The following is a 27672-nucleotide window of genomic DNA, read 5'->3' on the forward strand; positions in this document are numbered from 1 at the left end:
TGCATTTCTTGTTTTAACGTGAAGTTATAAGCTAAAGCTAGGTGTGACTGAAGCTTAGGCAGGGGTGTGACTAGAGTTGAGCTGGGGATGGGACTGGAGATGAGGTGGGGGTGTGACTAGCACTTATGTGGGGGTGTGACTGGAACTTAGGCAGGGGTGTGAGCAGAGGTGAGATGTGACTGGAGCTTAGATTGGGTGAGACCATGGCCGGATTTCAGGCAAGGCCTTATAGGCCATGGCCTAGGGCACCAGGAGGGCAGAAGCAGTTAGCCTGCTGAACATTCTTCCTGCTACACAGAGTTTGCACATAGTGCTGGGCAGTCAGATCTGGCAGTCAGGGGGATGAAATGGCACTTACAGTGATTTTTGAGCTGCCTGTCACTCACTGAATGTGCCACTCGCCAAGGAGCTTTCGATCTAATCCCTGCCATCATGTCACTAACTCTCCTCATGGGAGCTTATAGTTTTATCCCTGCCATCATCACTTCACTAACTGTCCTCAGAGGAGCCTACAATCTAATCCCTACCGTGTTTGGGGGAATTTTAGCATGCTGTCAGTCCGGGGGCGGCTGGTGATAGTGGGCCTTGGGCGGTAAAAAGTACAAATCCGGCCCTGGGTGAGACTGGAGGTGTTTCTGAAGCTGAGGCAGGGGTGTGGCTAGGATGTAACTGAAGCTGACATAGGGGTGTGACTAGAGCTTAGATTGGGTGAGACTGGAGGTGTAAATGGAGCTGAGACAGGGGTTTGGCTAGGGTGTAACTGAAGCTGACATGGGGGTGTGACTGGAGCTTAGGTGGGGGTGTGACTGGAGATTAGGCAGGATTGTAACTGGAGCTTAGGCAGGGGTTTGACTGTAGCTGAGGAGTGCTATGACTAGAGGTGAGGGTGTGACTGGTGGTGTAACTGGACCTGAGGGGGGCATCTCTTTTGCCTATACATTTTTGCAGTAGATGGTGTCATTTTCTCACCCCAGAATGCTGTGAGTACATTATCGAGTTGACAATTTTTGTGGGCTGATTTTGCTTGCCACCGGCGCCGCCTCTGATTGGTCCATCTTTAGTTTTCATAAAAAATTGTAAACCACTTTGCCTCAGCTGGTAAACAACAAGCCTGTCATTGCTCCCTTCCAGCTGTGAGAGACTGAGGCCCCACAGTCTCCTGACCCCCTCCTCCCTCAAACACTCACACACTCACGCACAGCAGAAAGGATTATCCGGCCGGATTACTCTGCGCCACACATAACTTTACTAGCAGAAGTGATCTCTCCACACAGCGCATGTGGCCTGACATGCCATCGCTGAGCTCATAATAAGATGTGTCAGGAATAAATTCTAACATGCATAAAATGCAGGATGTTCTGGTAAGGCCAGGCATTTCCAGGAAGGGATTGTGAAAGCCAGAGATCGGGATTCTGGGAAATCTGAAACGATTGGCAGCTGTAGCGCTGTTAAGAAGTCAGTTACCATGTCCATATCTCTCCTGATCCAATGCTATTTACAGCTCAATGTGCACGCCCGTATGACTGCTGCAAAACCATACAGCACGGTGAGAGAGCATACTGAGATTTGCCATACAGACAAGCAGGGCCATTTCTAGGCATAGGCAAACTAGGCAGAGACACCATAGAGCTGTTCTTAGTGCATAGTTTTATGGGAATCTTACACACAACTGCTGGTTACTTTAAAGCTGGACCTGAACTCAGAACTTATTCTCTGCTCTAAAAGATAAGCAACAGCATAATAACCTTTAAAGAAACACATTTATTTGTTACAGCTGATACAAATCCTGCAATAAATCTGCAGTGTGTCTACTTCCTGCTTTCATGGTAGCAGATAAAGGGTTAACATGCTGTGCTTACAAATTAGCTGCTCTGCCAAGGCAGCTAGCTAACACAGCTGAGAGATCTAATGACAACTTGTGAATAGTCACAGGCGAGGGTAATTTAGACAGGCTAAACTCTCTAAATACATACAGGGTGCATTTCTCTGTTTTCCTTCTGTCGTGTGCAAGAGTTCAGGTCCTCTTTAAAGGGCAATTGAAGTGAGAGGATTATGGACGCTGACCAGGGCCGGGACAAGGCATAGGCTGGAGAGGCTCCAGCCTCAGGGCGCAGTGTAGAAGGGGGCGCAGAATTCATTCAGCTGTCATTCCTAATTGTGTTTGAAGCTGAGAGAAATAAGAAAAGGGGATACATGGCAGTGACTGCAAGCCAGATAACTAGAGATTAAGGTGTTGGGGAGGTTGGGGGCCCTGTGGCGCCTCTTACTCTAATAGCAATCAGTGTGTGACGGCTGGGGTGGCAGGGATGGAGGGGCGCACTTTGGTGTCTCAGCCTTGGGTGCTGGAGGACCTTGTCCCGGCTCTGACGCTGACATATTTATTTCCTGTTAAACAATACCAGTTGTCTGGCAGCCCTGCTGGTCTATTTGGCTGCTAAATAACACCAGAAACAACCATGCAGCTAATCTTGTCAGAAGTGACAATAATGTCAAACGCCTGATCTGCTGCATGCTTATTCAGGGTCTATGGCTAAACTTATTAGAGGCAGAAGATCAGCAGGACAGCCAGGAAACTGGTATATAAAACAAAAGTCAGCTGCCACATCGCTCTCACTTGAGATGTCTTAAAGAAAATGGAAAATGGAAATCTTAACACATAAATGGTCACTGCTTATGAGCATAACAAAGGATGTTTGAATAATTGCTTTACAATATAGCAGGTACTATTAAAGTGCTAATTAAGCCGTAATTGTTTTAGATCATCTATATTGATTGATGCAACTCTTCCGCAGTTCCAGGACAATATTTGGACTTTATTAAGTAGATACAAACCCCTGGAAACCGTAGCAGACGGGGTTTTTCATGTGGGTATTTTTTCATGTACAGCCTTGGTTTACATAAGATTAAACATGTGGTTGTGGGGAGGGGGTGCAAAATGGGCTTTGCCTAGGGCACTGAAATGCCCAGACACAGACCTGCAGACCTAATCCACAAATGTTTTTGATTGGGCAGGATGGAAAATATGTTGATCATAAAGAAATTGGCTAATGATCAAGTGACACGGAATCGTTTTTGGTTTTCGAGCGTGGAGGCACGTCATTGTTCAGCTCAATTATGGAAGGAGAATCGCTAGGATCTTGCAGTATGTGGGCGACTAGTTGACTTACTTTCGATCTGACAGACTGTCTTCAATTGCCCGATAAAGTTGATCGCTTGATCTTTTGATGGAAAATCGAGTGATGTTGTTTTCTGAAACTGGCTGCTTAGCTCCTCAAGATTTACAACCTGCTCCTTCTTTACTCTGAATCTCATTAAGGTGTTTCCATTGCAGAAATGGTTTCTTTCAGGATAAAATAAATCTATTTTCTCACCGCGGTGTCGTCGTGACGTTTTAACAACTTTGCAGCTGATGAAATAAATTTAGCAGCACAATTAACACCTCCATAACTGCAGCTATGGCTCCTTGTTTCTACAGCCCGGCAATGACCCATTCATATTGCCTTGTTCTGCTTGCGTCAGGCTCCACTGAATTGCAACTAGCCAGACTAGATTATACAAAGCCATGTCTTTAGAAGCCATTGTAGTAAGCACAAACGCCTGGGGGCAGGGCCATTGTACTAAGCACTAACCCCTGGGGGCAAGCCCACTGTACTAAGCACAAATGCCTGGGGGCAGGCCCACTGTACTAAGCACAAACGCCTGGGGGCAGGGCCATTGTACTAAGCAAAAACGCCTAGGGGCAGGGCCATTATACTAAGCACAAGTGCCTGTGGGCAGGGCCATTGTACTAAACACAAACCCCTGGGGGCATGGCCATTGTACTAAGCACAAACCCCTGGGGGCAGGGCCATTGTACTAAGCACAAACCCCTGGGGGCAGGGCCATTGTACTAAGCACAAACCCCTGGGGGCAGGGCCATTGTACTAAGCACAAACCCCTGGGGGCAGGGCCATTGTACTAAGCACAAACCCCTGGGGCATTGTACTAAGCACAAACCCCTGGGGACAGGGCCATTGTACTAAGTACAAACCCCTGGGGGCAGGGACATTATACTAAGCATAAACCCCTGAGGGCAGGGGTGGATCTTGTAGGTCGCTGGCTGAACCATGGGTTTCAGGTGGTGTCTTCCAAGGGTCAACATTCCGGTGACCTCCCTTCCCAAGCGTGCCGCTCATTAACCTGCTCAACTGGCCCCCTCCTCCACAGAGTCCGGATCCCCTTGGGCCTTGCTGCACTGCCCAGCATCCTTCAGACCTCAGATCAGTGGTGACCCGCAGTGAAGAGACCGATGCCCTAAGTAGTGGTTCATATACGGAAGTAAATAGTGATGAAACTTCCTGCATATGCCGCTAGTAGGAGCAGCGGTTTCCTATTTCTTCACTGCGCACAGTGAATCACTGAGGTCTGAAGGATGCCAGGCAGTGTTGTCTGAGGTGACCCGGACTCTGTGGAGGAGAAGGCCTCCTGAGCAGGTAAACGATCGTCGGCTGGTTGAGGAAGGGAGGGTCAGGCTGGCTACCTATACTGGGGGAGTGGCTGGCTTACTATACTGCACGCACCTATACTTGGCTACCTGTACTGGGGGCACCGATACTTGGCTGCTTATATTTTGGGCACCAATACCTGACTACCTATACAGGAGGCACCTATATCTCACTACCTCCCTACCTATACTGAGGGTGTTTCTTTGGGGGGGGAGGGGGGCGGCACTGTGGCTGTAATGAGTGGTGCAAAATGTCAGGTGCTGTGTGATTATTCCAAATTGGAGGGGGGGGGGGGGCTCATCCACATAAGATTGCTTCAGGCAGCAAAAAGTCTAGCACAAGCTCTGCCTGGGGGCGGGGCGAGACCTTCTGTTTGGAATCCTCCTAGAGATTTTGCCATGCCTCTATACACCATTGGCCAACTCCGCTTTAAGGTGCTGAAATAGATGTGATGGGAAACCGATCAGTTTTTTTTTGTTTGTTTGTTTGGACGGATGTTGGATGTTTACAACAGTGGAATAAAGTTAGTCATATTTTTTTAAAATTTTACTTTTTATTGAAAGTGAGGCGTACAGTGACAAAGAAAACATCATGTGTACATATGATATTGCATATAGGATAACATTCAGTTGTTTTACATTGGGTCCATAACAGAGTTGGCTTACAGAGTTTAATCTAACCTTAGTGTTCCAAACTCTATAACCGATGGAGTCTCTCTGTTCACCCCACACCTCCCCTCATTTTTCTTAAAGTTAGTCATATTTTTAAGGGCGTAACTACAAATCCTGGCCCCCAAGCAATAATTTAATGGGGGGAGGGGGGGTGTTCACTCCCCATATCTTGGTGGCCCTCACAGTTTGGGGACCAGTCTTGCAAGGGTCATAAAGGAAGTGTGGCCACCATGATCTTTACTTCAATAACAAGTGTAGCCACAAAAACACCTGATTTGGAGGGTTGAGCCCTGTATTGGAGGTAGGAAAGGTTAATAGGTGGGGGACCACCACAGCTCTAGGCCCTTCTGTGATTGTTGGGACTGCTGCCTTATAGTTTTGCAGAGGGGCTGTAACGATCGGTGTAACACAGAGAGGGTCTGATTATTGGTGATCTGCAGTATCACCAACAATACAGATATATACCCGATTATTGATGATCTGCAGTATCACCGATAATCAGATATATCACTAACCTCTGGACACCAGAGAAATATGAGTGTTTTGGTGCAACAGTAAATACTTTGAGAGCAATACCTGGAGAACAGGTATCAGAGCAGTAGACTATACTGCAAAAGAGAACAAGTGCCTTCCAGTAACCTGAGAATCTCCCGAAGGGAGGAGCCAGGCCAGGGGATGGAAGGACCAGAGTGTTAGTGACACCAATAGGAGAGTGTCACTAATAATCTGTGAACTATCTCTAAGGTAGGGAGATAGCTCTCGAGGTCGGGCAAGCCAGGTCAGCAACACACGGACAGATAAGTACAAAGACAGGAGACAGATTCAGTAATCCTAAGACATGCAGAGTTTGGCAACAGAATATCAGATATAATGAAGTACCAAATCAGTAATCAGAAGAGTGGTCAGGAAAGCAGAAGGTCATAACAGATAATAAACAATGCCTAGTCTTGGTGTGAGCTCCGTGATCATCAACACCCTGGAACTAATCTGGAAATAACAACTGGTAACACAGAATCTAACAAAAGGTCTGAGTGCTTCCACGTAGTGATCGCAACGGCAGACAACCAGAGAATGACCAGCACCCAGTATATATAGCACAGCGCTCTCCAGCACCTCCCCTAAGTGCTGGACCAATGGGAACTGGTTGAATCGTCAGCTGACCGGCTTGGTCAGCTGACTCCCTTCTGGCTGTCATAAAAGTTCTGTCTCTCAGCGCGCGCGCGCGCGTCCTTCTGAACCTGTGGACTATCAGTCCCAGCCACACCAGACATGTGTTGTGTACCACCCGCCACGCTGGACGCAGAACCAGCCGCACCGCTATCAGGGCATGCGGCGGTTTCTCCGCGTTCAGCCATAATGGTAGATGTAGGCCTACGCGTGCAAACCGCCGCGTTGGACGCGGAATCAGCCGCCTTGTTCTGAACACACGCGGCGGCTTTTCCGCGTTTTCTCACAGGGGCCCTGTGATATACAGTTACGCCCCTGCTGTGTGTACAGGGATTTAGGATAACATGCACAAGCATTACTAAGTTTTGGCCACCACTGTATGATGGTATACTTCTAACTAGAATGAGACACCTCTTGATTTTGAGAGCCTCAGCTGAGCTTAATTAATTAAGGGTTCATGGATTTAATTAAATTGAAATGCTGACATTTTATTACACGGAGCTAATCAGCCAACCTGGTTCTGAGTCTATAAGAAGCCTACTTCACACAATTTCTTTCTCACGCCTCTTTCCTACTTTATATAACGATTGCAGGCACTGCAGACCTCCTGTAAGTGAGGACCAAGGAGGAATCAGCAGTGTCTAAGCTTTCGGTGATGTGATGATAGAAGATGAATGGAATGCAATATTTGTTTGTGATTTGAGGTTCCTCTATCCTGGCTTAATGTGGGATGTGGATTTATCTTTGATCGGTGTAGAGCAGCCACCTTGATGCGTAGAGTTTGGTTGGCCAACATCACCCACCCAGGCTAGTCATTTGCTGCAACTGCAAGGAAGGTCTTCCAGCTTTCTGAACAAAACCCAGTTATTCCAGTAGGCATAATTATGGGGGAATACGGTGGCATAGTACTCCATCCCAATACACTTTGAGATTAGATTTGGATGGCTGAAATAATATGCCTATTTAACTTATTCCTATTGGTCCTTAGCAAAACCTTTCACTGCACTAACTGTTGGGAACCATCTGAAACTCCTCTCACTGTATTTTTATTTTCATGTATTTCAAATATTGGTATGTTAAATTTCAGACCATTTAAAGGGAACATGAAGTGAGAAGTATATGGAGGCTGCCATATGCATTTCCTTTTAAATAATACCAGTTGCCTAGCAGCCCTGCTTATCTTCTATTTGGCTGCAGTAGTGTCTGAATCACACCAGAAACAAGAATGCAGCTAACCTTGTCAGATCTGACAATGTCAGAAACACCTGATCTGCTGCATGCTTGTTCAGGGGCCATGGCTGAAAGTATTAGAAGCAAAGGAACAGCAGGACAGCCAGGCAACTGGTATTGCTTAAAAGAAAATCAATATCACTCTCATTTCAAGTTTCATTTAATGTCTTCAGACGAAAGACCTTCCATTATGGCTGAAATATAAACAAATGTTTGTATAAGAGTTTTATTATGCAGGGTAATTACAGTGGCTAGGCCTTGTAATGGAGCAGAGTGTTGTGTACACGCAGATAGACACCCAGTATAAGAAATTAGAACTCTTTACTGGAGAAAATGTGCAGCGATATATCATACACCACCATCAGGTATGATGCTTACTTAGAGCAGAGAGAATAAAGAGTGAATACAGGAAAATAACAATACCATAAAGATCATAATCACATTTTACCCACAGTGACAGCTTGTGGTTCTTTTACTATACTACAGTTTAATAATGTTGCTAAATCTGACACCTCATTCATACGCTAAACTAGACCCTGTTCAGAGAAGGCCATTTTGAAACTAAAGCTGCCCGGATGTGTTGTTTAGAGATCTGGCACATGTTTAAGCATCAGCGCTGAACAAGGATATTGTTCTCCTCCTTGCCCCGCTCACCAGAAGCTGATCTGTCAGGCATTGTCTCCTCCCCTTTCTTTAGCCATCCCATTGTCTGTAGCCAATGGACCATCTGAATGTACTGGTTCCCCGGCAACATTGCCCGCAGCATCCAGGTCCATGTGGATGGCAGATACATATTGGAGCTGTGTGTGCACCTCTGTTGCCTTGTTTCTTGTCCAGCAGGACTGGGGAAGGGATTCTGTCAATGAGATGCAAATAAGCACAACTTGCATGCAGATTTCCTGAAAATTGAAGACACGTTGAAACTGGGCCAATCAAAATCCAGTTTTGGAGGGTTTTTTTTAGATTGGCCCAGTCCCAGGCTGCATATACTGTATATACTAGCATATAAGCCTAATTTTTCAGCACAAAAAATGTGCTGAAAAGTTACCCCCTCGGCTTATATGCGAATCAGTGGAGCAGAACGGATGGTTGAGCAAGTTTTGTTACTGACAGAGGAGCGTAAGGATCATGTACTAGTGATCATGTTCTTGCCCGCTAGCTCCCTGCTGTTTCTGTGCTCCCCATCCTCTGCAACATAGTGTGCAGAGTGTGCTGCTCAAGACTACCTGCATCCCCTGGCTTGTGGAGCATGCCAGCAATGTGTCAGCGGTGCATTGAACAGGGACACAGCTTTATCATTCTTGGGACACATCTGGCTATGAGGAGAGGGGCTGACTTTCACTGGGGGCACATCAAGCTACTGTGGAGGGGGCTATACTAGGTAGGGGGATTATATGCGAGTCAATCACTTTTTCCTAGATTATGAGGGAAAAGTGTGTACCTCAGCTTATACACGGGTCAGCTTATATGCGAGTATATACGGTAATTTGCTTGTAAGCAAGAATTAAGCATATTCTTGACCATCTGTAAAGCCCATTTCACATGGGTGGCAGCAGCAGGCAATGATTCCACTGCCTGTCAGCTGGGAAGGGCTCTATATGGGAAGCCTGGAAGGCGTTTGTCTCATGGAGACCCACCTGATGGTGGCTATGGCTGCATTAGAGATTTCATGATGCTGAAACTCTTGGGATACCAACTCTGACATTTAGCGTTTAACGACGGAACACTTTCATTGGCTGGAGATGGGAGGCTGAAGTGCACACTGAGCGGACAGTTCATCCCTAAGATTACTAATTCTGTGAGACTGCTACAGGGAATGGAAGGGGAGGGGCATTATCTTCTCATCCAAACACACATCTGCTAGAACAGAAATAGACATTCATCTGTGTCCCCATTTCTTGAATAGCCGTTTATTGCAGAATATTATGGAAAGTATAAACAGAGTGGCAGATTTTGCAGAGGCATTAAGATCTGTTCACCTCCATAAAACTATTGTGCTTTATTTTATTTACTTTTTCCATCTTCAAGATCTGTCTCTACACAATATTTGTGTAGCCAGATTAAACACCAGGGGACTGTTAGTACTGAAATCGCTGTACTAATGTCCACTCTCCTCTTGTCTTAAAGGGAACCTAAACTGAGAAGGTGGATGTGGATTTTTCTTTTTTAAATAAAACCAGTTGCCTTAATCTGCTGATCCTGTGTCTCTAATACTTTAGCCCAGGGCCGGATTTACCAGAAGGCACTGTAGACATGTGCCTACAGGCGCCTGATGATGGAAAGGCTGCTCACTCCCCTCCCCCAGCGCCTCCTTCCCTATGCAGAGTCCTGATGAGTGTAAATGAGAGGTTACTCACTGGTTACTCCACTGATCAGATCTCCTTTCAGTCAGGGGCATTACTTAATACTGAGGTTCCTCTAGCTACCGATAATTGGGGGCACCTCTAGCTACTTAACCACTTGCCGACCGTGCACTCACAACGCGCGTCGGCAAAGTGGCAGCTGCAGGACCAGCGACGCAGTACTGTGTCGCCAGCTGCAGGCTGATTAATCAGGAAGCAGCCGCTCGCGCGAGCGGCTGCTTCCTGTCAATTCACGGCGGGGGGCTCCGTGAATAGCCTGCAGGCCGCCGATGGCGGCTCGCAGGCTAAATGTAAACACAAGCGGAAATAATCCGCTTTGTTTACATTGTACGGCGCTGCTGCGCAGCAGCGCCGTAAGGCAGGTCGGCGATCCCCGGCCAATCAGCGGCCGGGGATCGCCGCCATGTGACAGGGGACAGCCTGTCACTGGCTGCACAGGACGGATAGCGTCCTGTGCAGCCCCGATCTCCGGGGGGGGGGGGGGGGAGCAGGTAGGAGAGGGAGGGGGGAATTTCGCCGCGGAGGGGGGCTTTGAGGTGCCCCCCCCCCGCCAGCCACACGCAGGCAGGAGAGATCGGACCCCCCCAGCACATCATCCCCCTAGTGGGGAAAAAAGGGGGGCAATCTGATCTCTCTGCCTGCTACCTGATCTGTGCTGGGGGCTGCAGAGCCCACCCAGCACAGATCACTAAACACAGCGCTGGTCCTTAAGGGGGGGTAAAGGGTGGGTCATCAAGTGGTTAATATGGAGGGTGCTTCAGGCTACCTAATGCTAAGGGGAACCTGTAACTACCTATGATGGGTAAGGGAGAAGTGACAGCTGGGACAGCCAGCACACTTGCAGTGCAGTTTGGTGGGGTTTTGTAGGTTCATGGAAAATAAGATCAAAGGTGCAAGGACATCTGTGCCTATAGGCTCCTGTAAGGTAAATCCAGGCCTGCTTTAGTCACAGCCCTTCAACAGGCATACAGATCCGTTGCTCTGACTGAAGTCAGACTGGATTAGCTGCATGCTTATTTCAGGTATGTGATTCAGCCACTGCTGCAGCCTAAATAAGGGCCCTTTTCCACTAGCAATCACAATCACAAATCACAAACGCCAGCTATTGAGATTTTTCATTAATTCTGTTTAGCGATTGCGATTTGTGATTTTCATTTGCATTGCATTAGCAAACTCAATAAAACTTATTTGTCAAAAAAAAAAATTTGCTCCAGCAAGCGATTGCGATTAGCGATTTCCAAATCGAATCACTGTAGTGGAAAATACTTCTCGTGATTTCTATGATAAAGTAACAACTCTAGCGATTTAAAAATCACTAGCGATTTGCGATTTTGCGATTCAGCAATCACAATCGCTCTAGTGGAAAAGGGCCCTAAAAAGAGATCAGCAGGATTTCCAGGCTACTGGTATTGTTTAAAAGGAAACCTCAATATCCCTCTCAGTTTAGGTTCCCTTTAAGCTAATAACCTTTATCCTTGACTTTTTTTTTTAGTATTTTGAGCAAGTCATGATGAGATTAGATCTTTATTGGATCTTTAAGCCCCATCCGACATGTCAGATTGGGATTCGATTCAATTCGATTTGCCATTGTTTTGCAATGGCAAATCGAATTGAATCGAATCCCGATCGGACAAGTCAGATTTAATCGGATCGTAAATAGGATCGTAATCGAATCGCACAAAAAATCGTATCATGTAGATTGAGCTTTAGATTCCCCTTTTACTGTTGATTGTTACATAAAGGTTTTTGTAGAACGTATCCTCAAATGAGCATGTGGAATCTCCTCCTCAACTCCTGATGCAACTTAAAGTGAACTTGAGATGAATGTAATATGGAGGCTGCCATGTTTATTTCCTGCTAAACAATATCAGTTGCCTGGCAGCCCTGCTGATGTTTGGCTGCAGTAGTGTCTGAGCAGGGTCGGACTGGGACACTAAGGGCCCACCGAGGAAGTTTCAGCCTGGGCCCCCCCCCCCCCATCCCATTTTGGGCTCACATATACATGTACTCTAGAAATTTTGCATGATTTTATGGTAGGGAATAGATTATAAACACTTCTGAGGACAGTGTCCAATAGGGATATGTCCACATGCGGCGCCCGCAGCAACAATTAATGAGTGTCGCCACGCACTGGAACATGGGCGTGGTCATGATGGGTCATGGGTAGACTTTAAAAAAAAAAAAAAAAAACACAAAATAAGTAGCAGTGTTATTCACAGACGTTAGGTCTGACCAGATACATTTTAGATAAAATAATCAAGTAGTTACATGCCTCATGATAATTCATAAAGTAGTCAAATGGCAGCAGATTTTCAGACAAAATGCAATCAGATTGGCAGAAGATATACCCACAAAATGCAAATAGATTGGCGGCAGATATCCCCACAAAATGCAATCAAATTGGCGGCAGATTTCCCAACAAAATACAATCAGAGTGGTGGCAGATATCCCCACAAAATGCAATCAAATTGGCAGCAGATATCCCCTCAAAATGCAAATAGATTGGTGGCAGATATCCCCACAAAATGCAATCAAATTGGCAGCAGATTTCCCAACAAAATACAATCAGATTGGCGGCAGAAATCCCCACAAAATGCAAACAGATTTGAGGCAGATATCCCCACAAAATGCAAACAGATTGGCGGCAGATATCCCCACAAAATGCAATTAGATTGGCAGCAGATATCTCCACAAAATACAATTAGATTGGCGGCAGATATCCCCACAAAATGCAATTAGATTGGCAGCAGATATCCCCACAAAATACAATTAGATTGGCTGCAGCTATCCCCACAAAATACAATTAGATTGGTTGCAGCTATCCCCACAAAGTCAGGGCCCGTTAGTGGGGGGCCCCCATGCTGGAAGGGGGTGCAGTGGGCACAGAGCTGCGGGGAGAGGGGAAGCCCCCCTCCCTCACCTGGAGCTCCCCCCTCCCTCACCTGGAGCCCCCCCAGTTTAGGTAGGCAGGCTGCAGGCGCAGGTCACAGGTGTCCCACAGCGCAGGAAGGGGGGCAGTGGGCACACAGAGCGGCGGGGAGGGGGGAAACTTCCCCCCTCCCTCACCTAGGGGCCCCCCTTCCGCGCTCCCCCTTCCGCACTCCCCCTCCCTCCAAAATTTCAGCCAGAGGCAGCGAGCGGGGAATAGCTTACCGGCATGATGACATCAGTCATCAGAGGAGATCCATCGCTCTGCGTGCCGCTGGCTGGTCTCCGTCTCCTGCAATGCACTGACCAGTCACGCTCTCGCAGTACTTCCTGTGAGAGCCGCTCTGTGTGCCCAATTTCCCCCCCTTCCTGCGCTGTGCCTGCTCTGGGGCCCCCAGGAGGCGGGGCCCACCGATGGAATCATCGGCAGTTCGGTGGGTCAGTCCGAGCCTGTGTCTGAGGTACACCAGAAACAAGCATGCAGCTAATCTTGTCAGATCTGACCATAATATCAGAAACACCTGATCTGCCTATGCTTGTTCAGAGACTAGGCTGAAAGTATTAGGGCTGGTACACATGGACGATTTGCAGGCATTAAACATGGCGTGATAAAAGGGCATTTTAAAAATAACGTTTTTAGGGATCTACTGCCATCCCATGCAAGTTAATGGGAGCATTTTGTAGGAGGTTTTGAAGGCTTTCATGAAAGCCTGGCAGTTGATCCCGGCATCTCGTGTCGTCTCAAAAGCAACATGCAGCTTCTAGAAGGCATTTGCGGTTGCTGCCGTTGTTTGAAAGCCAGAAAAAGCCACTGAAAGCCCAGCCCTTTCCCCATAATTCCTGCAAAAGCCACCAAAAGCACGGAAAACGCTACTCTCCTGAATGCTGGCATTCTTGGGGGGGGGGGGGGAGCGTTTGAACAAGACACTGAGCAGAAGTTCGTATGAACCAGCCCTTAGAGGCAGAGGATCAGCAGAATAGCAACGAAACTGGTATTGTAAAAGGAAACTAAAATGGCAGCCTCCATATAACTCACCTAGGGTTCACTTTAACTAGTGTTGGTCAGTAGTGTTGGGCGAACATCTAGATGTTCGGGTTCGGGCCGAACAGGCCGAACATGGCCGCGATGTTCGGGTGTTCGACCCGAACTCCGAACATAATGGAAGTCAATGGGGACCCGAACTTTTGTGGTTTGTAAAGCCTCCTTACATGCTACATACCCCAAATTTACAGGGTATGTGCACCTTGGGAGTGGGTACAAGAGGAAAAAATTTTTTAGCAAAAAGAGCTTATAGTTTTTGAGAAAATCGATTTTAAAGTTTCAAAGGGAAAACTGTCTTTTAAATGCGGGAAATGTCTGTTTTCTTTGCACAGGTAACATGCTTTTTGTCGGCATGCAGTCATAAATGTAATACATATAAGAGGTTCCAGGAAAAGGGACCGGTAACGCTAACCCAGCAGCAGCACACGTGATGGAACAGGAGGAGGGTGGCGCAGGAGGAGAAGGCCACGCTTTGAGACACAACAACCCAGGCCTTGCATGAGGACAAGAAGCGTGCGGATAGCATGCTTTGTACCACCATGCAGTCATAAATGTAATAAAGATAAGTGGTTCAATAAACAGGGACCACGCGGCAACGCTAACCCAGCAGCAGCACACGTGATGGAACAGGAGGAGGCGCAGGAGGAGAAGGCCACGCTTTGTGAGACACAACAACCCAGGCCTTGCATGAGGACAAAAAGCGTGCGGATAGCATGCTTTGTACCGCCATGTAGTCATAAATGTAATAAAGATAAGAGGTTCCATAAACAGGGACCGGCAACGGTAACCCAGCAGCAGCAGCAGCAGCAGCAGCACACGTGATGGAACAGGAGGAGGCGCAGGAGGAGAAGGCCACGCTTTGTGAGACACAACAACCCAGGCCTTGCATGAGGACAAAAAGCGTGCGGATAGCATGCTTTGTACCGCCATGTAGTCATAAATGTAATAAAGATAAGAGGTTCCATAAACAGGGACCGGCAACGGTAACCCAGCAGCAGCAGCAGCAGCAGCAGCACATGTGATGGAACAGGAGGAGGCGCAGGAGGAGAAGGCCACGCTTTGTGAGACACAACAACCCAGGCCTTGCATGAGGACAAAAAGCGTGCGGATAGCATGCTTTGTACCGCCATGTAGTCATAAATGTAATAAAGATAAGAGGTTCCATAAACAGGGACCGGCAACGGTAACCCAGCAGCAGCAGCAGCAGCAGCAGCACACGTGATGGAACAGGAGGAGGCGCAGGAGGAGAAGGCCACGCTTTGTGAGACACAACAACCCAGGCCTTGCATGAGGACAAAAAGCGTGCGGATATAGCAGCAATGCTTTTTGCCGCCATGCAGTCATAAATGTAATACAGATGAGAGGTTCAATAAACAGGGACCGGAAACGCTAAACCATCCCAGATGTTCATCGGTCATGTTACTTGGTTGGGGTCCAGGAGTGTTGCGTAGTCGTTTCCAATCCAGGATTGATTCATTTTAATTTGAGTCAGACGGTCTGCATTTTCTGTGGAGAGGCGGATACGCCGATCTGTGATGATGCCTCCGGCAGCACTGAAACAGCGTTCCGACATAACGCTGGCTGCCGGGCAAGCCAGCACCTCTATTGTGTACATTGCCAGTTCGTGCCAGGTGTCTAGCTTCATGCCCGGTTTCAGGTCCAGCGGTGCCAGCCACAAATCCGTCTGTTCCTTTATTCCCCTCCAAATTTCCTCCCCTGTGTGCTGCTTATCCCCAAGGCAGATCAGCTTCAGCAACGCTTGCTGACGCATGCCAACAGCTGTGCTGCACTGCTTCCACGATCCTACTGCTGCTGGTGCTGGGTTAGCATTTCCGGATGAGGTACAGCTTTGAGATGCGTTGGAGGAGAAGGAGTCAGAGAGGTAGGTGCTGCTGTTGTTATCCAGCTGTTTGCGGCGTGGGCAACACCCGCGCCGTAGCAGGTGAGGAATCGCTGCCAGGCTCCACAAGGTTCACCCAGTGCGCGGTAAGGGAGATGTATCGACCCTGGCCGAACGCACTCGTCCAGGTGTCAGTGGTGAGGTGAACCTTGCAGGCAACGGCATTCTTCAAGCTTCGGGTTATTTAGCTGACCACGTGCTCATGCAACTCAGGCACTGCAGAGCGCGCAAAGTGGTAGCGGCTGGGAACCACGTAACGTGGGATGGCCACTGACATCATGCCCTTGAAGCTGTTTGTCTCCACCACTCGATATGGCAGCATTTCGCAGGCCAGAAGCTTGGCTATGCTGGCTGGCTGTTACTGCCACGGCCCGGGGGTCATTTGCTGGCAATTTCCTCTTGTGCTCAAACATCTCAGAGACAGACAACTCAACCGTAGCGCTGCACACCGAAGGGCTGTTGGTTGTTGTGTTTGATGAACACTGGGAGACCTCAAGAGCACTAGTCCGGAAAGTGACAGTGTCAGCATCGTCTGATGTTTGTGAATGTTGTGAACCACGCAATGGCTGGGCTACTGCTGCTGCTGAGGCGGGTCTGGTGGTGAGTCTGGTGAACCCAAGGGAGGCAGTGTTGCTGGTGGTACCCTGTCCTGCCGCGTTTGCCCACAGAGTGGGATGTTTGGATAGAATGTGGCGGCTCATGCTGGTGGTGGAGAGGTTGTTAATACTTTTCCCCCTGCTCAGGCGGGTCTTGCACACCTTGCAAATCGCCATGGTAACATCCTCAGTGCAGTCTTCAAAGAAAGCCCAGACTTTAACTGGCTGAGGACTCGGACCTCGTGCGTGATGTGCTGGTGCTGCTTAACCCACTGCTGGACGCTTGAGAGGTCATCCAAGTAATTATCTGGTCCTGTTCTTTTGGATCTGTGAGGGTTGTTGTCCTGGACAACATGGGCAGTATTGAGTGGGTTTTCTTGGGTGCTCCCCTGTGGCCTGTACGTGAACCGTCAGGGGAAACACCTCTTCCCTTGCCCCTCCCTCTTTCACCGGATTTCTTCCTCATTTCACTTATCCTTAAAGTACACGCTGACTGGCAGCAGTACAGTGGCAGTACAGAAATGCTATACAGTGGTGGGTGAGCGGTGTACCACTATTGTCAGCAGTGACACAGAGCACAATGCTATACAGTGGCGGGTGAGCGGTGTACTACTGTTCCCAGCAGACACAGAGTGGAAGTAAACACAATGCTATATAGTGTGGCTGAGCCGTGTACACAGAGTGGCATTAAACACAATGCTATATAGTCTGCTATATAGTCACCCCGAACAGGGTGATGTTCTGCAGAACCCGAACAGTGGCAAACACTGTTCGCCCAACACTACTGGGAGGGAACGCAGATTTTAGTACCTAAACACACGATACAACATGTTTTCCGGGGTCGGACTCTGAGGCACATACAGATGGTCCCGATCATCATCCTCATCATACAACTCTTCTCCTGAGTCTGACCCACCCACCACCTCTGCCACCCCAACATCCCCAGACACAGACCCCTCATCGTCCTCAACATTAACTTGGGATGCTGGCCTGAGCCAGACCTCCTCCTCCACATCAGGCCCCATCATCTCCTCAATGGCAGCCCTCATTAATCGCTCTGGCGATGGACTGATGGACACAACGTTCTCCTCCGGGGAGGGCTGCTGCTGACCACTGGCTGCTGGGGTGGATGTTATAGCTTGCGTGGGGCATTGGCTGTTGCTGTTGTTGGGAGTGCTGCTCACAGCGGAGGTCTCTGGGGAACTCATGTTGAGCTCATATAGTGGTTGACGGTGAGTGGAGTATTACTGATCCCAGCAATATACACACTGACTGGCAGAGTACGCAATGCTATATAGTGTGGCTGAGCGGTGTACACAGAGTGGCAGTAAACACAATGCTATATAGTCTGGCTGAGCGAGCGGTGTACTACTGTTCCCAGCAGAATCAGAGTGGCAGTAAACAATGGTATATAGTCTGGCTGAGCGGTGTACACAGAGTGTCAGTAAACAATGGTATATAGTCTGGCTGAGCGAGCGGTGTACTACTGTTCCCAGCAGAATCAGAGTGGCAGTAAACAATGGTATATAGTCTGGCTGAGCGGTGTACACAGAGTGTCAGTAAACAATGGTATATAGTCTGGCTGAGCGGTGTACACACAATGCTATATAGTCTGCTATATAGTGTCAGTAAACAATGGTATATAGTCTGGCTGAGCGAGCGGTGTACTACTGTTCCCAGCAGAATCAGAGTGGCAGTAAACAATGGTATATAGTCTGGCTGAGCGGTGTACACAGAGTGTCAGTAAACAATGGTATATAGTCTGGCTGAGCGGTGTACACACAATGCTATATAGTCTGCTATATAGTGTCAGTAAACAATGGTATATAGTCTGGCTGAGCGAGCGGTGTACTACTGTTCCCAGCAGAATCAGAGTGGCAGTAAACAATGGTATATAGTCTGGCTGAGCGGTGTACACAGAGTGTCAGTAAACAATGGTATATAGTCTGGCTGAGCGAGCGGTGTACTACTGTTCCCAGCAGAATCAGAGTGGCAGTAAACAATGGTATATAGTCTGGCTGAGCGGTGTACACAGAGTGTCAGTAAACAATGGTATATAGTCTGGCTGAGCGGTGTACACACAATGCTATATAGTCTGCTATATAGTGTCAGTAAACAATGGTATATAGTCTGGCTGAGCGAGCGGTGTACTACTGTTCCCAGCAGAATCAGAGTGGCAGTAAACAATGGTATATAGTCTGGCTGAGCGGTGTACACAGAGTGTCAGTAAACAATGGTATATAGTCTGGCTGAGCGGTGTACACACAATGCTATATAGTCTGCTATATAGTGTCAGTAAACAATGGTATATAGTCTGGCTGAGCGAGCGGTGTACTACTGTTCCCAGCAGAATCAGAGTGGCAGTAAACAATGGTATATAGTCTGGCTGAGCGGTGTACACAGTGTGTCAGTAAACAATGGTATATAGTCTGGCTGAGCGAGCGGTGTACTACTGTTCCCAGCAGAATCAGAGTGGCAGTAAACAATGGTATATAGTCTGGCTGAGCGGTGTACACAGAGTGTCAGTAAACAATGGTATATAGTCTGGCTGAGCGGTGTACACAGAGTGTCAGTAAACAATGGTATATAGTCTGGCTGAGCGGTGTACACAGAGTGGCAGTAAACACAATGCTATATACTCTGGCTGAGCGAGCGGTGTACTACTGTTCCCAGCAGACACAGAACAGTAAACAGAATGCTATATAGTGTGGCTGAGCGAGCGGTGTACCACTATTCCCAGCAGACACAGAACAGTAAACAGAATGCTATATAGTGTGGCTGAGCGAGCGGTGTACCACTATTCCCAGCAGACACAGAACAGTGAACAGAATGCTATATAGTGTGGCTGAGCGAGCGGTGTACCACTATTCCCAGCAGACACAGAACAGTGAACAGAATGCTATATAGTGTGGCTGAGCGAGCGGTGTACCACTATTCCCAGCAGACACAGAACAGTAAACAGAATGCTATATAGTGTGGCTGAGCGAGCGGTGTACCACTATTCCCAGCAGACACAGAACAGTAAACAGAATGCTATATAGTGTGGCTGAGCGAGCGGTGTACCACTATTCCAAGCAGACACAGAACAGTGAACAGAATGCTATATAGTGTGGCTGAGCGAGCGGTGTACCACTATTCCCAGCAGACACAGAGTGGCAGTAAACAGAATGCTATATAGTGTGGCTGAGCGAGGTACACAGAGTGGCAGTAAACAGAATGCTATATAGTGTGGCTGAGCAAGCGGTGTACTACTATTCCCAGCAGACACAGAGTGGCAGTAAACAGAATGCTATATAGTGTGGCTGAGCGAGGTACACAGAGTGGCAGTAAACAGAATGCTATATAGTGTGGCTGAGCAAGCGGTGTACTACTGTTCCCAGCAGTGACACAATGACAGGGGGGACCCTGGCTAGCGTGGCTGGAGCGCGAACTGCCCTGCCTGCCTACCCAAAGCTAAACCCACAGACAAATGGCGGAGATATGACGTGGTTCGGGTATTTATTTACCCGAACCACGTGACAGTTCGGCCAATCAGAGCGCGTTCGGGTCCGAACCACGTGACCCGTTCGGCCAATCACAGCGCTAGCCGAACGTTCGGGGAACGTTCGGCCATGCGCTCTTAGTTCGGCCATATGGCCGAACGGTTTGGCCGAGCACCGTCAGGTGTTCGGCCGAACTCGAACATCACCCGAACAGGGTGATGTTCTGCAGAACCCGAACAGTGGTGAACACTGTTCGCCCAACACTATTGGTCAGTACAAAAGCCTTGGCTGACCCGCGTTGGCTAGACTCCTGAAGACCACCATTGGCTTATTTGCATGAGCAGTTTAAGAGACTCTTCGTGATCGCTTGATATGAAATGGTTGATGCTCATACAGACATTGAGGGATGATTATCTCGCTGGATGAGGTATACTCACCTGTGTCTTTTTCTCCTAGCTCTGTGCCACATTGAGACCCGCGCCCATGCAGAGGAGCGTCTGCTTAAGAAACTGTTCTTGGGGTACAACAAGTGGTCCCGGCCAGTGGCCAACATATCAGATGCTGTCTTGGTGCGTTTTGGCCTGTCTATCGCTCAGCTCATCGATGTGGTAAGTAGTCCTTCACACCAAGGAATGTTCATCAGTTGCTGGCATTGGTTGGCCATTCTCAGCATTACTAAACTTTGTACACACAGATGAGGAATGTCATAGGATAGGAAGGTTAGTGCTGGGTGAAGGGTTAGGAAGGTTAGTGTTAGGTGTAGGGTTAGAAAGGTTAGTGTTAGGTGTAGTGGTAGGAAGGTTAGTGCTGGGTGTAGGGTTAGTAAGGTTAGTGTTAGGTGTAGGGTTAGGAAGGTTAGTGTTAGGTGTAGTGGTAGGAAGGTTAGTGCTCCGTGTAGGGTTAGGAAGGTTAGTGTTAGGTGTAGGGGTAGGAAGGTTAATGTTAGGTGTAGGGGTAGGAGGGTTAGTGTTAGGTGTAGGGGTAGGAAGGTTAGTGTTAGGTGTAGGGGTAGGAGGGTTAGTGTTAGGTGTAGGGGTAGGAAGGTTAATGTTAGGTGTAGGGGTAGGAGGGTTAGTGTTAGGTGTAGGGTTAGGAAGGTTAGTGTTAGGTGTAGGGTTAGGAAGGTTAGTGTTAGGTGTAGTGGTAGGAAGGTTAGTGCTCCGTGTAGGGTTAGGAAGGTTAGTGTTAGGTATAGCAGTAGGAAGATTAGTGTTGGGTGTAGGGCTAGGGAGGTCAGTGTTAGGTGTAGGGGTAGGAAGATTAGTGTTAGGTGTAGGGGTAGGGAGGTCAGTGTTAGGTGTAGGGGTAGGAAGATTAGTGTTGGGTGTAGGGGTAGGGAGGTCAGTGTTAGGTGTAGGGGTAGGAAGATTAGTGTTAGGTGTAGGGGTAGGGAGGTCAGTGTTAGGTGTAGGGGTAGGGAGGTCAGTGTTAGGTGTAGGGGTAGGAAGATTAGTGTTAGGTGTAGAGGTAGGGAGGACAGTGTTAGGTGTAGGGGTAGGTAGGTTAGTGTTATGCTGGGAATACACGGCTCGATTATGAGCCATTTAGATGGCTCGATGGATAATTTCCGACATGTCTGATCTCCCGTCCGATCGTTTTGCCAATCGATTCCGCATAGTGTTAGGTGTAGGGGTAGAAAGGTTAGTGTTAGGTGTAGGGGCAGGAGGGTTAGGTGTAGGGGTAAGAAGGTCAGTGTTAGGTGTAGGGGTAGGAGGGTTAGTGTTAGGTGTAGGGGTAGGAAAGTCAGTGTTAGGTGTAGGGGTAGGAGGGTTAGTGTTAGGTGTAGGGGTAGGAGAGTTTGTGTTAGGTGTAGGGGTAGGAGGGTTAGTGTTAGGTGTAGGGGCAGGAGTGTTAGTGTTAGGTGTAGGGGTAGGAGGGTTAGTGTTAGGTGTAGGGGTTGGAGGGTTAGTGTTAGGTGTATGGGTAGGAGGGTTAGTGTTAGGTGTAGGGGCAGGAGTGTTAGTGTTAGGTGTAGGGGTAGGAGGGTTAGTGTTAGGTGTAGGGGTAGGAGGGTTAGTGTTAGGTGTAGGGGTAGGAAGATTAGTGTTAGGTGTAGGGGTTGGAGGGTTAGTGTTAGGTGTAGGGGTAGGAGGGTTAGTGTTAGGTGTAGGGGTAGGAGGGTTAGTGTTAGGTGTAGGGGTAGGAGGGTTAGTGTTAAGTGTAGGGGTAGGAAGGTTAGTGTTAGGTGTAGGAAGGTTAGTTCTGAGTATATGGTTAGGAAGGTAAGTGTTAGACCTAACGGTAGGAGAGCTGTGTAGGAATTTGGTAGGGGGGGTTAATGTACCAACAACACAAAAGCCAATTACAGAAAACCAACACAACCTGTAGTAGAATATCGATAACTGTATATATTTGAGCATTATTCCACCATTAGCTCAGTGCTCCACCAAATTCCATCATGGTGTGTATAAATGTATATTATGCAGTGTTTCCCTTCCCTCCTATATGGTGTGCTCTCTGCATACACATCTGCAGGCGCTTTATATAGGGCCGCTTTTAGCGGGGTCCTCTGATCTCATTGTAGGTTTTCTGCTGACACCTGCAATTGCCTTTGAGAGATAAGCTAATCTAATGCTTGTTGGAGATAATTCTTATCTCCCCCAGTCAGTCCCAGGCCTCCTCCGCCTGGTGCATAAATACATGTTTGGGCTCTTCCGCGGCTTTCATTCTCCCTAGAGCTACAATTAGGAGGTATTTATAGTAATTAAAGTGCTTGTTTTCCCTAATTAGATAGAAGCTTACCCTGATTTTTTCTTAAATTCCCGGGAGGTTCCGGACGGAGGAGATGACGATAGTCTGATAGGCTTCATTAAAGCAGAACCCCGCGTTGCCCATCAAAAGACCATGAAATCACTGGAGCAATGAGTAAACATTAATTACTCCAAGTGTAGTTTTCTCATCGCCAGACTTAGAAAATGTGGCTATTCAGAGAATGAGCATCATCACCTAACTGCAGCCGAATGGCACTTGTGGCCGGCAGACTGTTGGCTGAACTGTTCAACAAACGAGTAACTCAGCCATCCATGGAAAAGAGGGTTACTAGTGCCAAAGAAATCACTTGTACAGTGTCTGCCCACTTCCTGCCCCACAGACTCCCTGTGCTACGGGCGGCAGTTTTTTCAGAGATGTTAAGTCTATGCCTTCCCTCTTGAAGCCTGTCCAGCAGGATGATGCAATCCTAACACCAGGCATGGCCACCCCCACAGAGCCAAAATGTCTCTCACAGAAGCATCTGGTCATGTGATCAAAATTTCAGTTGGGGGGTGGGGAGTAGTATCATTTTTTAGGAGATGGGCTAATTCTGCATCATCATATTCTCATAGGATTGCCTACTTTGCAATCTGTCAGCCAATCAGATAGGTTTCTAAAGCATTTCATCCACTGCATGTACCCTTTATGTCCCCCAAGGTGAGACTGGGTAGTGGCCATATTATACATCTCAGTCCCCTGGCTTCCTTTCTGACTGTCCCCATTGCAGTCTCAGCCTTTCCACCTCATGAGTAACGTCACTTCCGACCTCCCATCCCTTCCGGACTGACACTATCATTGTTTTACTGGAATGTAGGAAGAAAGCGAAAAACCTTCCGTTGTGTGATGAATTTTTTTTTACAACTCTTAATATACTTACCAAACAGAATTAAAACACAAGCATTATGCTCCTCCCCCGAGTCATTGGACTCATGAGTCCGCTCATAAAAGTGATGATGTTCCCAAACATTATGGACTCCTACAGAGCCTTATCTAAGTGAGTCTATAAAACCTGCATAACTTGAAGTGGCCCGAGCTCTGTCCACTTTACTTCATACTTCCCCCACAGCTTGGTCTTTTTGCAGCTCTGTTTGCTGACTCACAGGTCAACATGTGCTGAAGGATTTATCCTAAACCGGTGATGAGAAGCACAGACAATAGTTAATTAACACCCAAAAAACACAGAGATAAGTAAATTTGATTCCCCCCCAAAAAAATGGCCGTAGACTACAGTGGACATGTGACGGTGGTAGCAATTAAATTGTGAGCTCCTCTGAGGACAGTGACATGACTATGTACTCTGTGAAGTGCTGCAGAAGATGTCAGTGCTATATAAATACATAATAATAATATGGTAGGACATTAGACTATGACTATGGTAGGATTAGATTGTTAGCTCCTCTGAGGACAGTGACATGACTATGTACTCTGTAAAGTGCTGCAGAAGATGTCAGTGCTATATAAGTACATAATAATAATAACATGGTAGGACATTAGACTATGACTATGGTAAGATTAGATTGTTAGCTCCTCTGAGGACAGTGACATGACTATGTACTCTGTAATGTGCTGCAGAAGATGTCAGTGCTATATAAATACATAATAATAATATGGTAGGACATTAGACTATGAAATTGGTAGGATTAGATTGTGAGCTCTTCTGAGGACAGTCAGTGACATGACTATGTACTCAGCCTAGGCTAAGCATCACTGGGAGGGTGGGGCTACATACCAAAATACAGCAATATATAGATATATGAATGGTTTTTATGCTGAAACCAGGGACACTAATGTAACAGTGGATATCCTGAATAATGTATTGCAATCTACTATGTCACTACAGTGTAATAAAAGCAATATCTATGGTAATATACGTTTTGATAATACCCTTCTTCAGTGCTAAGGCTTTGTAACATTAGTTCCAGCATTTGGAAGGCAGAACTCTTATCAACAGATACCGTAACACATAGATTGGATGGATCCCAGGATCTTCCTGTGAGATGAATCAGCCCAATCGTGTCCGCTCATTTCCAGCGAGTAACACCGTCTGCTGGGAAGCGGCTGCACTGTAATCATTTTAGCAGGATGTGATCATCGATTGTTATTATAAGATCAGGATGCGGGCAGGATGGGCAGAGAGGGATGCCGCTGCTGCAGAGTGTTGGGCATTCTCTACACGTGTCGCTGTGCAGTTCTATCAGTGCTTTGTATAGCAGGCGTGTAATGGCTCGTACACACATCCAACAAAAGCACCAACCTGACGACATGACCGAGAGCAACCGATTGCACGACTTGTGTTTTCTGTGCACCAAACAACTGAATGACTAACTCATTTCATACTGCGCACGCAAGCAAATGGCGGACTGCACAATATTGATGGTCAAAGAGATGCAATATTCGGGAGTTCATTTTTTTTGTCCATTTCTATGCAAATCTATGCAGCTTGAAAATGGACCAATCAATTTACACTTTAGGTGGGACTTGATTGGTCCATTGTCAAGCTGCATACATTTTGCATAAACATTTACATAATCCTGCCTGAACTTAAAAATGCTTGCATCTCATTCTTCATACCTACTGCACAATATGGCCGCATTCAAAAGAAGTACGAGTCGTTCAAACAACGTTGTACACATGTGGCCAGCTGCACAGTTGTGTGAGTTGAATTACCGGTTGGTTTGGGTAAACCGCCTGTTATCAGTCTCTCGTCTAGTCGTTTGCTACTTGTACACATGCCTAACTATTGTCGAGCACACCAAGTTTGGACGATAGTCGGTCAGAATAGTTGCACGTGTGTACGAACCTTAATGGATACCAGAGTTGACGTGACATGACCAGATGGACATGTATATGTACAGTGCCTAGCAAACAAATAACTATACTGTTACTTTTTTTCTTTCTCTACTTGAAAGAGTTAAACATAAGGTATGTAAGTGGCAGTTCCTGTCTGAGTCAGGACTGGGTCAGACTACAATGTAACCCTGGCTGATAAGAAATTACAACTATAAAACACTTTCCTAGCAGAAAATGGCTTCCGAGAGCAGGAAAGAGATAAAAATTGTTAATAGTTCATAGATTTTAGCTCTGGCATACTTCAATGAATGTGTCATTGAGCAAAAACAATAAAACAGTACAAACTTAAAAAGTAGATTTAAACATAAAATACAAACGTGGAATTTCTTGAAAAGTCATTTTTAGGAGAAGGATAGATATAATTGTTTATTTCATTTGTTTAATTTCACCTCGGGTGTTGTTTAAGGTAGGGATAGTGACCAGGGAGTTGGTGACAAAGCTGCAATCTCACCAAGTGGTACCAGCCAATAATCCATGTGTTTTTATTACAGCAATGTGGTGAGATGATGGAGGGTAAGGCTGAGCGAGTGAAGCGTGGTGTTGCAGCAGATCGGCCCTACTCCCTCTTAAGGTGGCCATATACTTTTTCGATGTTTCCCGTTGATCTTTCACCAGACGGAAGATATCGCTTGATGGGCGGTGGGTCTGGAGTGGGGCAGTAGCGACATTCGACTTCGGAAAGACCAGTGTTTGCAGTAGAGCTTAAAGGAAACATCAGGCAGTAGTACGGCGTCTGTGCAGAACGCTCCCGGCTGAGGGAGCGTGATTGTTAGCGGCACAGCCACGGATGGCGACAACCTCCCCAGGTCGGCGGCTGCAATGGAGGAGACCCCGGTAGAGCGGCTGGGAGCAGAGCTGCAGCGAGGGACACATAAGCTACTTAGGGCTGGAGGAAGACCTGGGTAAGTTAAGTAGATCTATTTTTTTATTTTAAATAATGCCTGATGTTTCCTTTACTCATCTGTTTGCCATTGAGTCTTCTCTCCACCGCCGGGCGCCTGTGTCACATGACAAAACACTATAAGCAGAACATTGGAGGCCTCCAGTGGCCATGTAAGGTGTATAGACAATGACACTAGTGGAGATGCCGGATTATATGTTTCTGATGAACAACTGTGCATAGGAGAGGCAGTATAAATCCTACCTCCAATACAATTGGAAAAAAGGTTTTATTCGTTTAAGCACTAAGAGGGACAATGCGTTTCACGGATGCAGGCCTGCTTCTTCAGAGCAATGCACAGTGCCTGTGTCAGGAGCTATGTCATCATGAGCACCTCTCTAAACAAGATATTACTATATTATTATGTAATTATACAGCAGTGACATCTTCTGCAGCACTTTACAGAGTACATAGTCATGTCACTGACTGTCCTCAGAGGAGCTCATAATCTAATCGTACCATAGCCATAGTCTGATGTCCTACCATATTACTCTGGTTACCCCTAAATTATGGTAGGGCTTGTAAATATGAGTATGGTAGGGACAATAGCTCCTCTGAGGAACAGCGAGAGACATGAATTACATTTTGAATGGGACGTCAAGGTCCTTACAGTCTTTGCAGTTCCAGGATGATGGCATAGTGGTTAGCGGTCTTGCCTTGCTGCCCTGGGTCCTCCTGGTTCCAATTTCAGCCAGGACACTATCTGCACGAAGTGTGTATGTACTGCCTGTGTCTGCATGGGTTTCTTCCGGGCACTCTGTTTCCTCCCACATCCCGAAAACCATACATGTAAGTTAATTGGCTTCCCCCTAAATTGGCCCTAGACTACGATGCATGCACTACAGGATGCATACATAGACATGAATATGGTAGAGATTAGATTGTGAGACCCTCTGAGGGACAGTTAAGTGACAAGACAATATATACTCTGTACAGCGCTGCGGAAGATGTCAGCTCTAAATAAATACTAAATAATACTTGAAGAAGAGGCTTGGATTTCGTCCCCTACCTTTTTCAATGCCAAAAGACGAATTAAATCAGAAACACTTTTATACACTTGCCAGATAGGAAATGGCATTATGGTAATTGGGTAACCACCCATCACAAAGGAAAAGGGAAGTTTAAAGCAACAGTGTCCATAATCCGTCCATATTGTCTGTATTCAGTCATTCCATTGAGTTCACACAATCAATTTCTTCATTATAATCTGTAAATTCAGAAGAATAAATGAAGGTCAAAATCCCTGTTTAATTAAACTTAAAAGCTAG

The 27672-nt window shown here is 47.1% G+C and overlaps 1 protein-coding gene across 1 annotated transcript in view; it reads left to right on the plus strand.

Annotated features, from left to right (window-relative positions):
- CHRNA4 (cholinergic receptor nicotinic alpha 4 subunit) overlaps window positions 1-27672 on the plus strand; it is a 117320-nt gene that overhangs the window by 34883 nt on the left and 54765 nt on the right. Inside the window, exon 2 of the mRNA XM_068263476.1 lies at window positions 20320-20471. Within this exon, the coding sequence (XP_068119577.1) occupies window positions 20320-20471 (152 nt within the window). The remainder of the gene's footprint in view (window positions 1-20319; window positions 20472-27672) is intronic.

Source organism: Hyperolius riggenbachi, chromosome 12 (genome assembly GCF_040937935.1).
Source record: "Hyperolius riggenbachi isolate aHypRig1 chromosome 12, aHypRig1.pri, whole genome shotgun sequence".
Taxonomy (NCBI): domain Eukaryota; kingdom Metazoa; phylum Chordata; class Amphibia; order Anura; family Hyperoliidae; genus Hyperolius; species Hyperolius riggenbachi.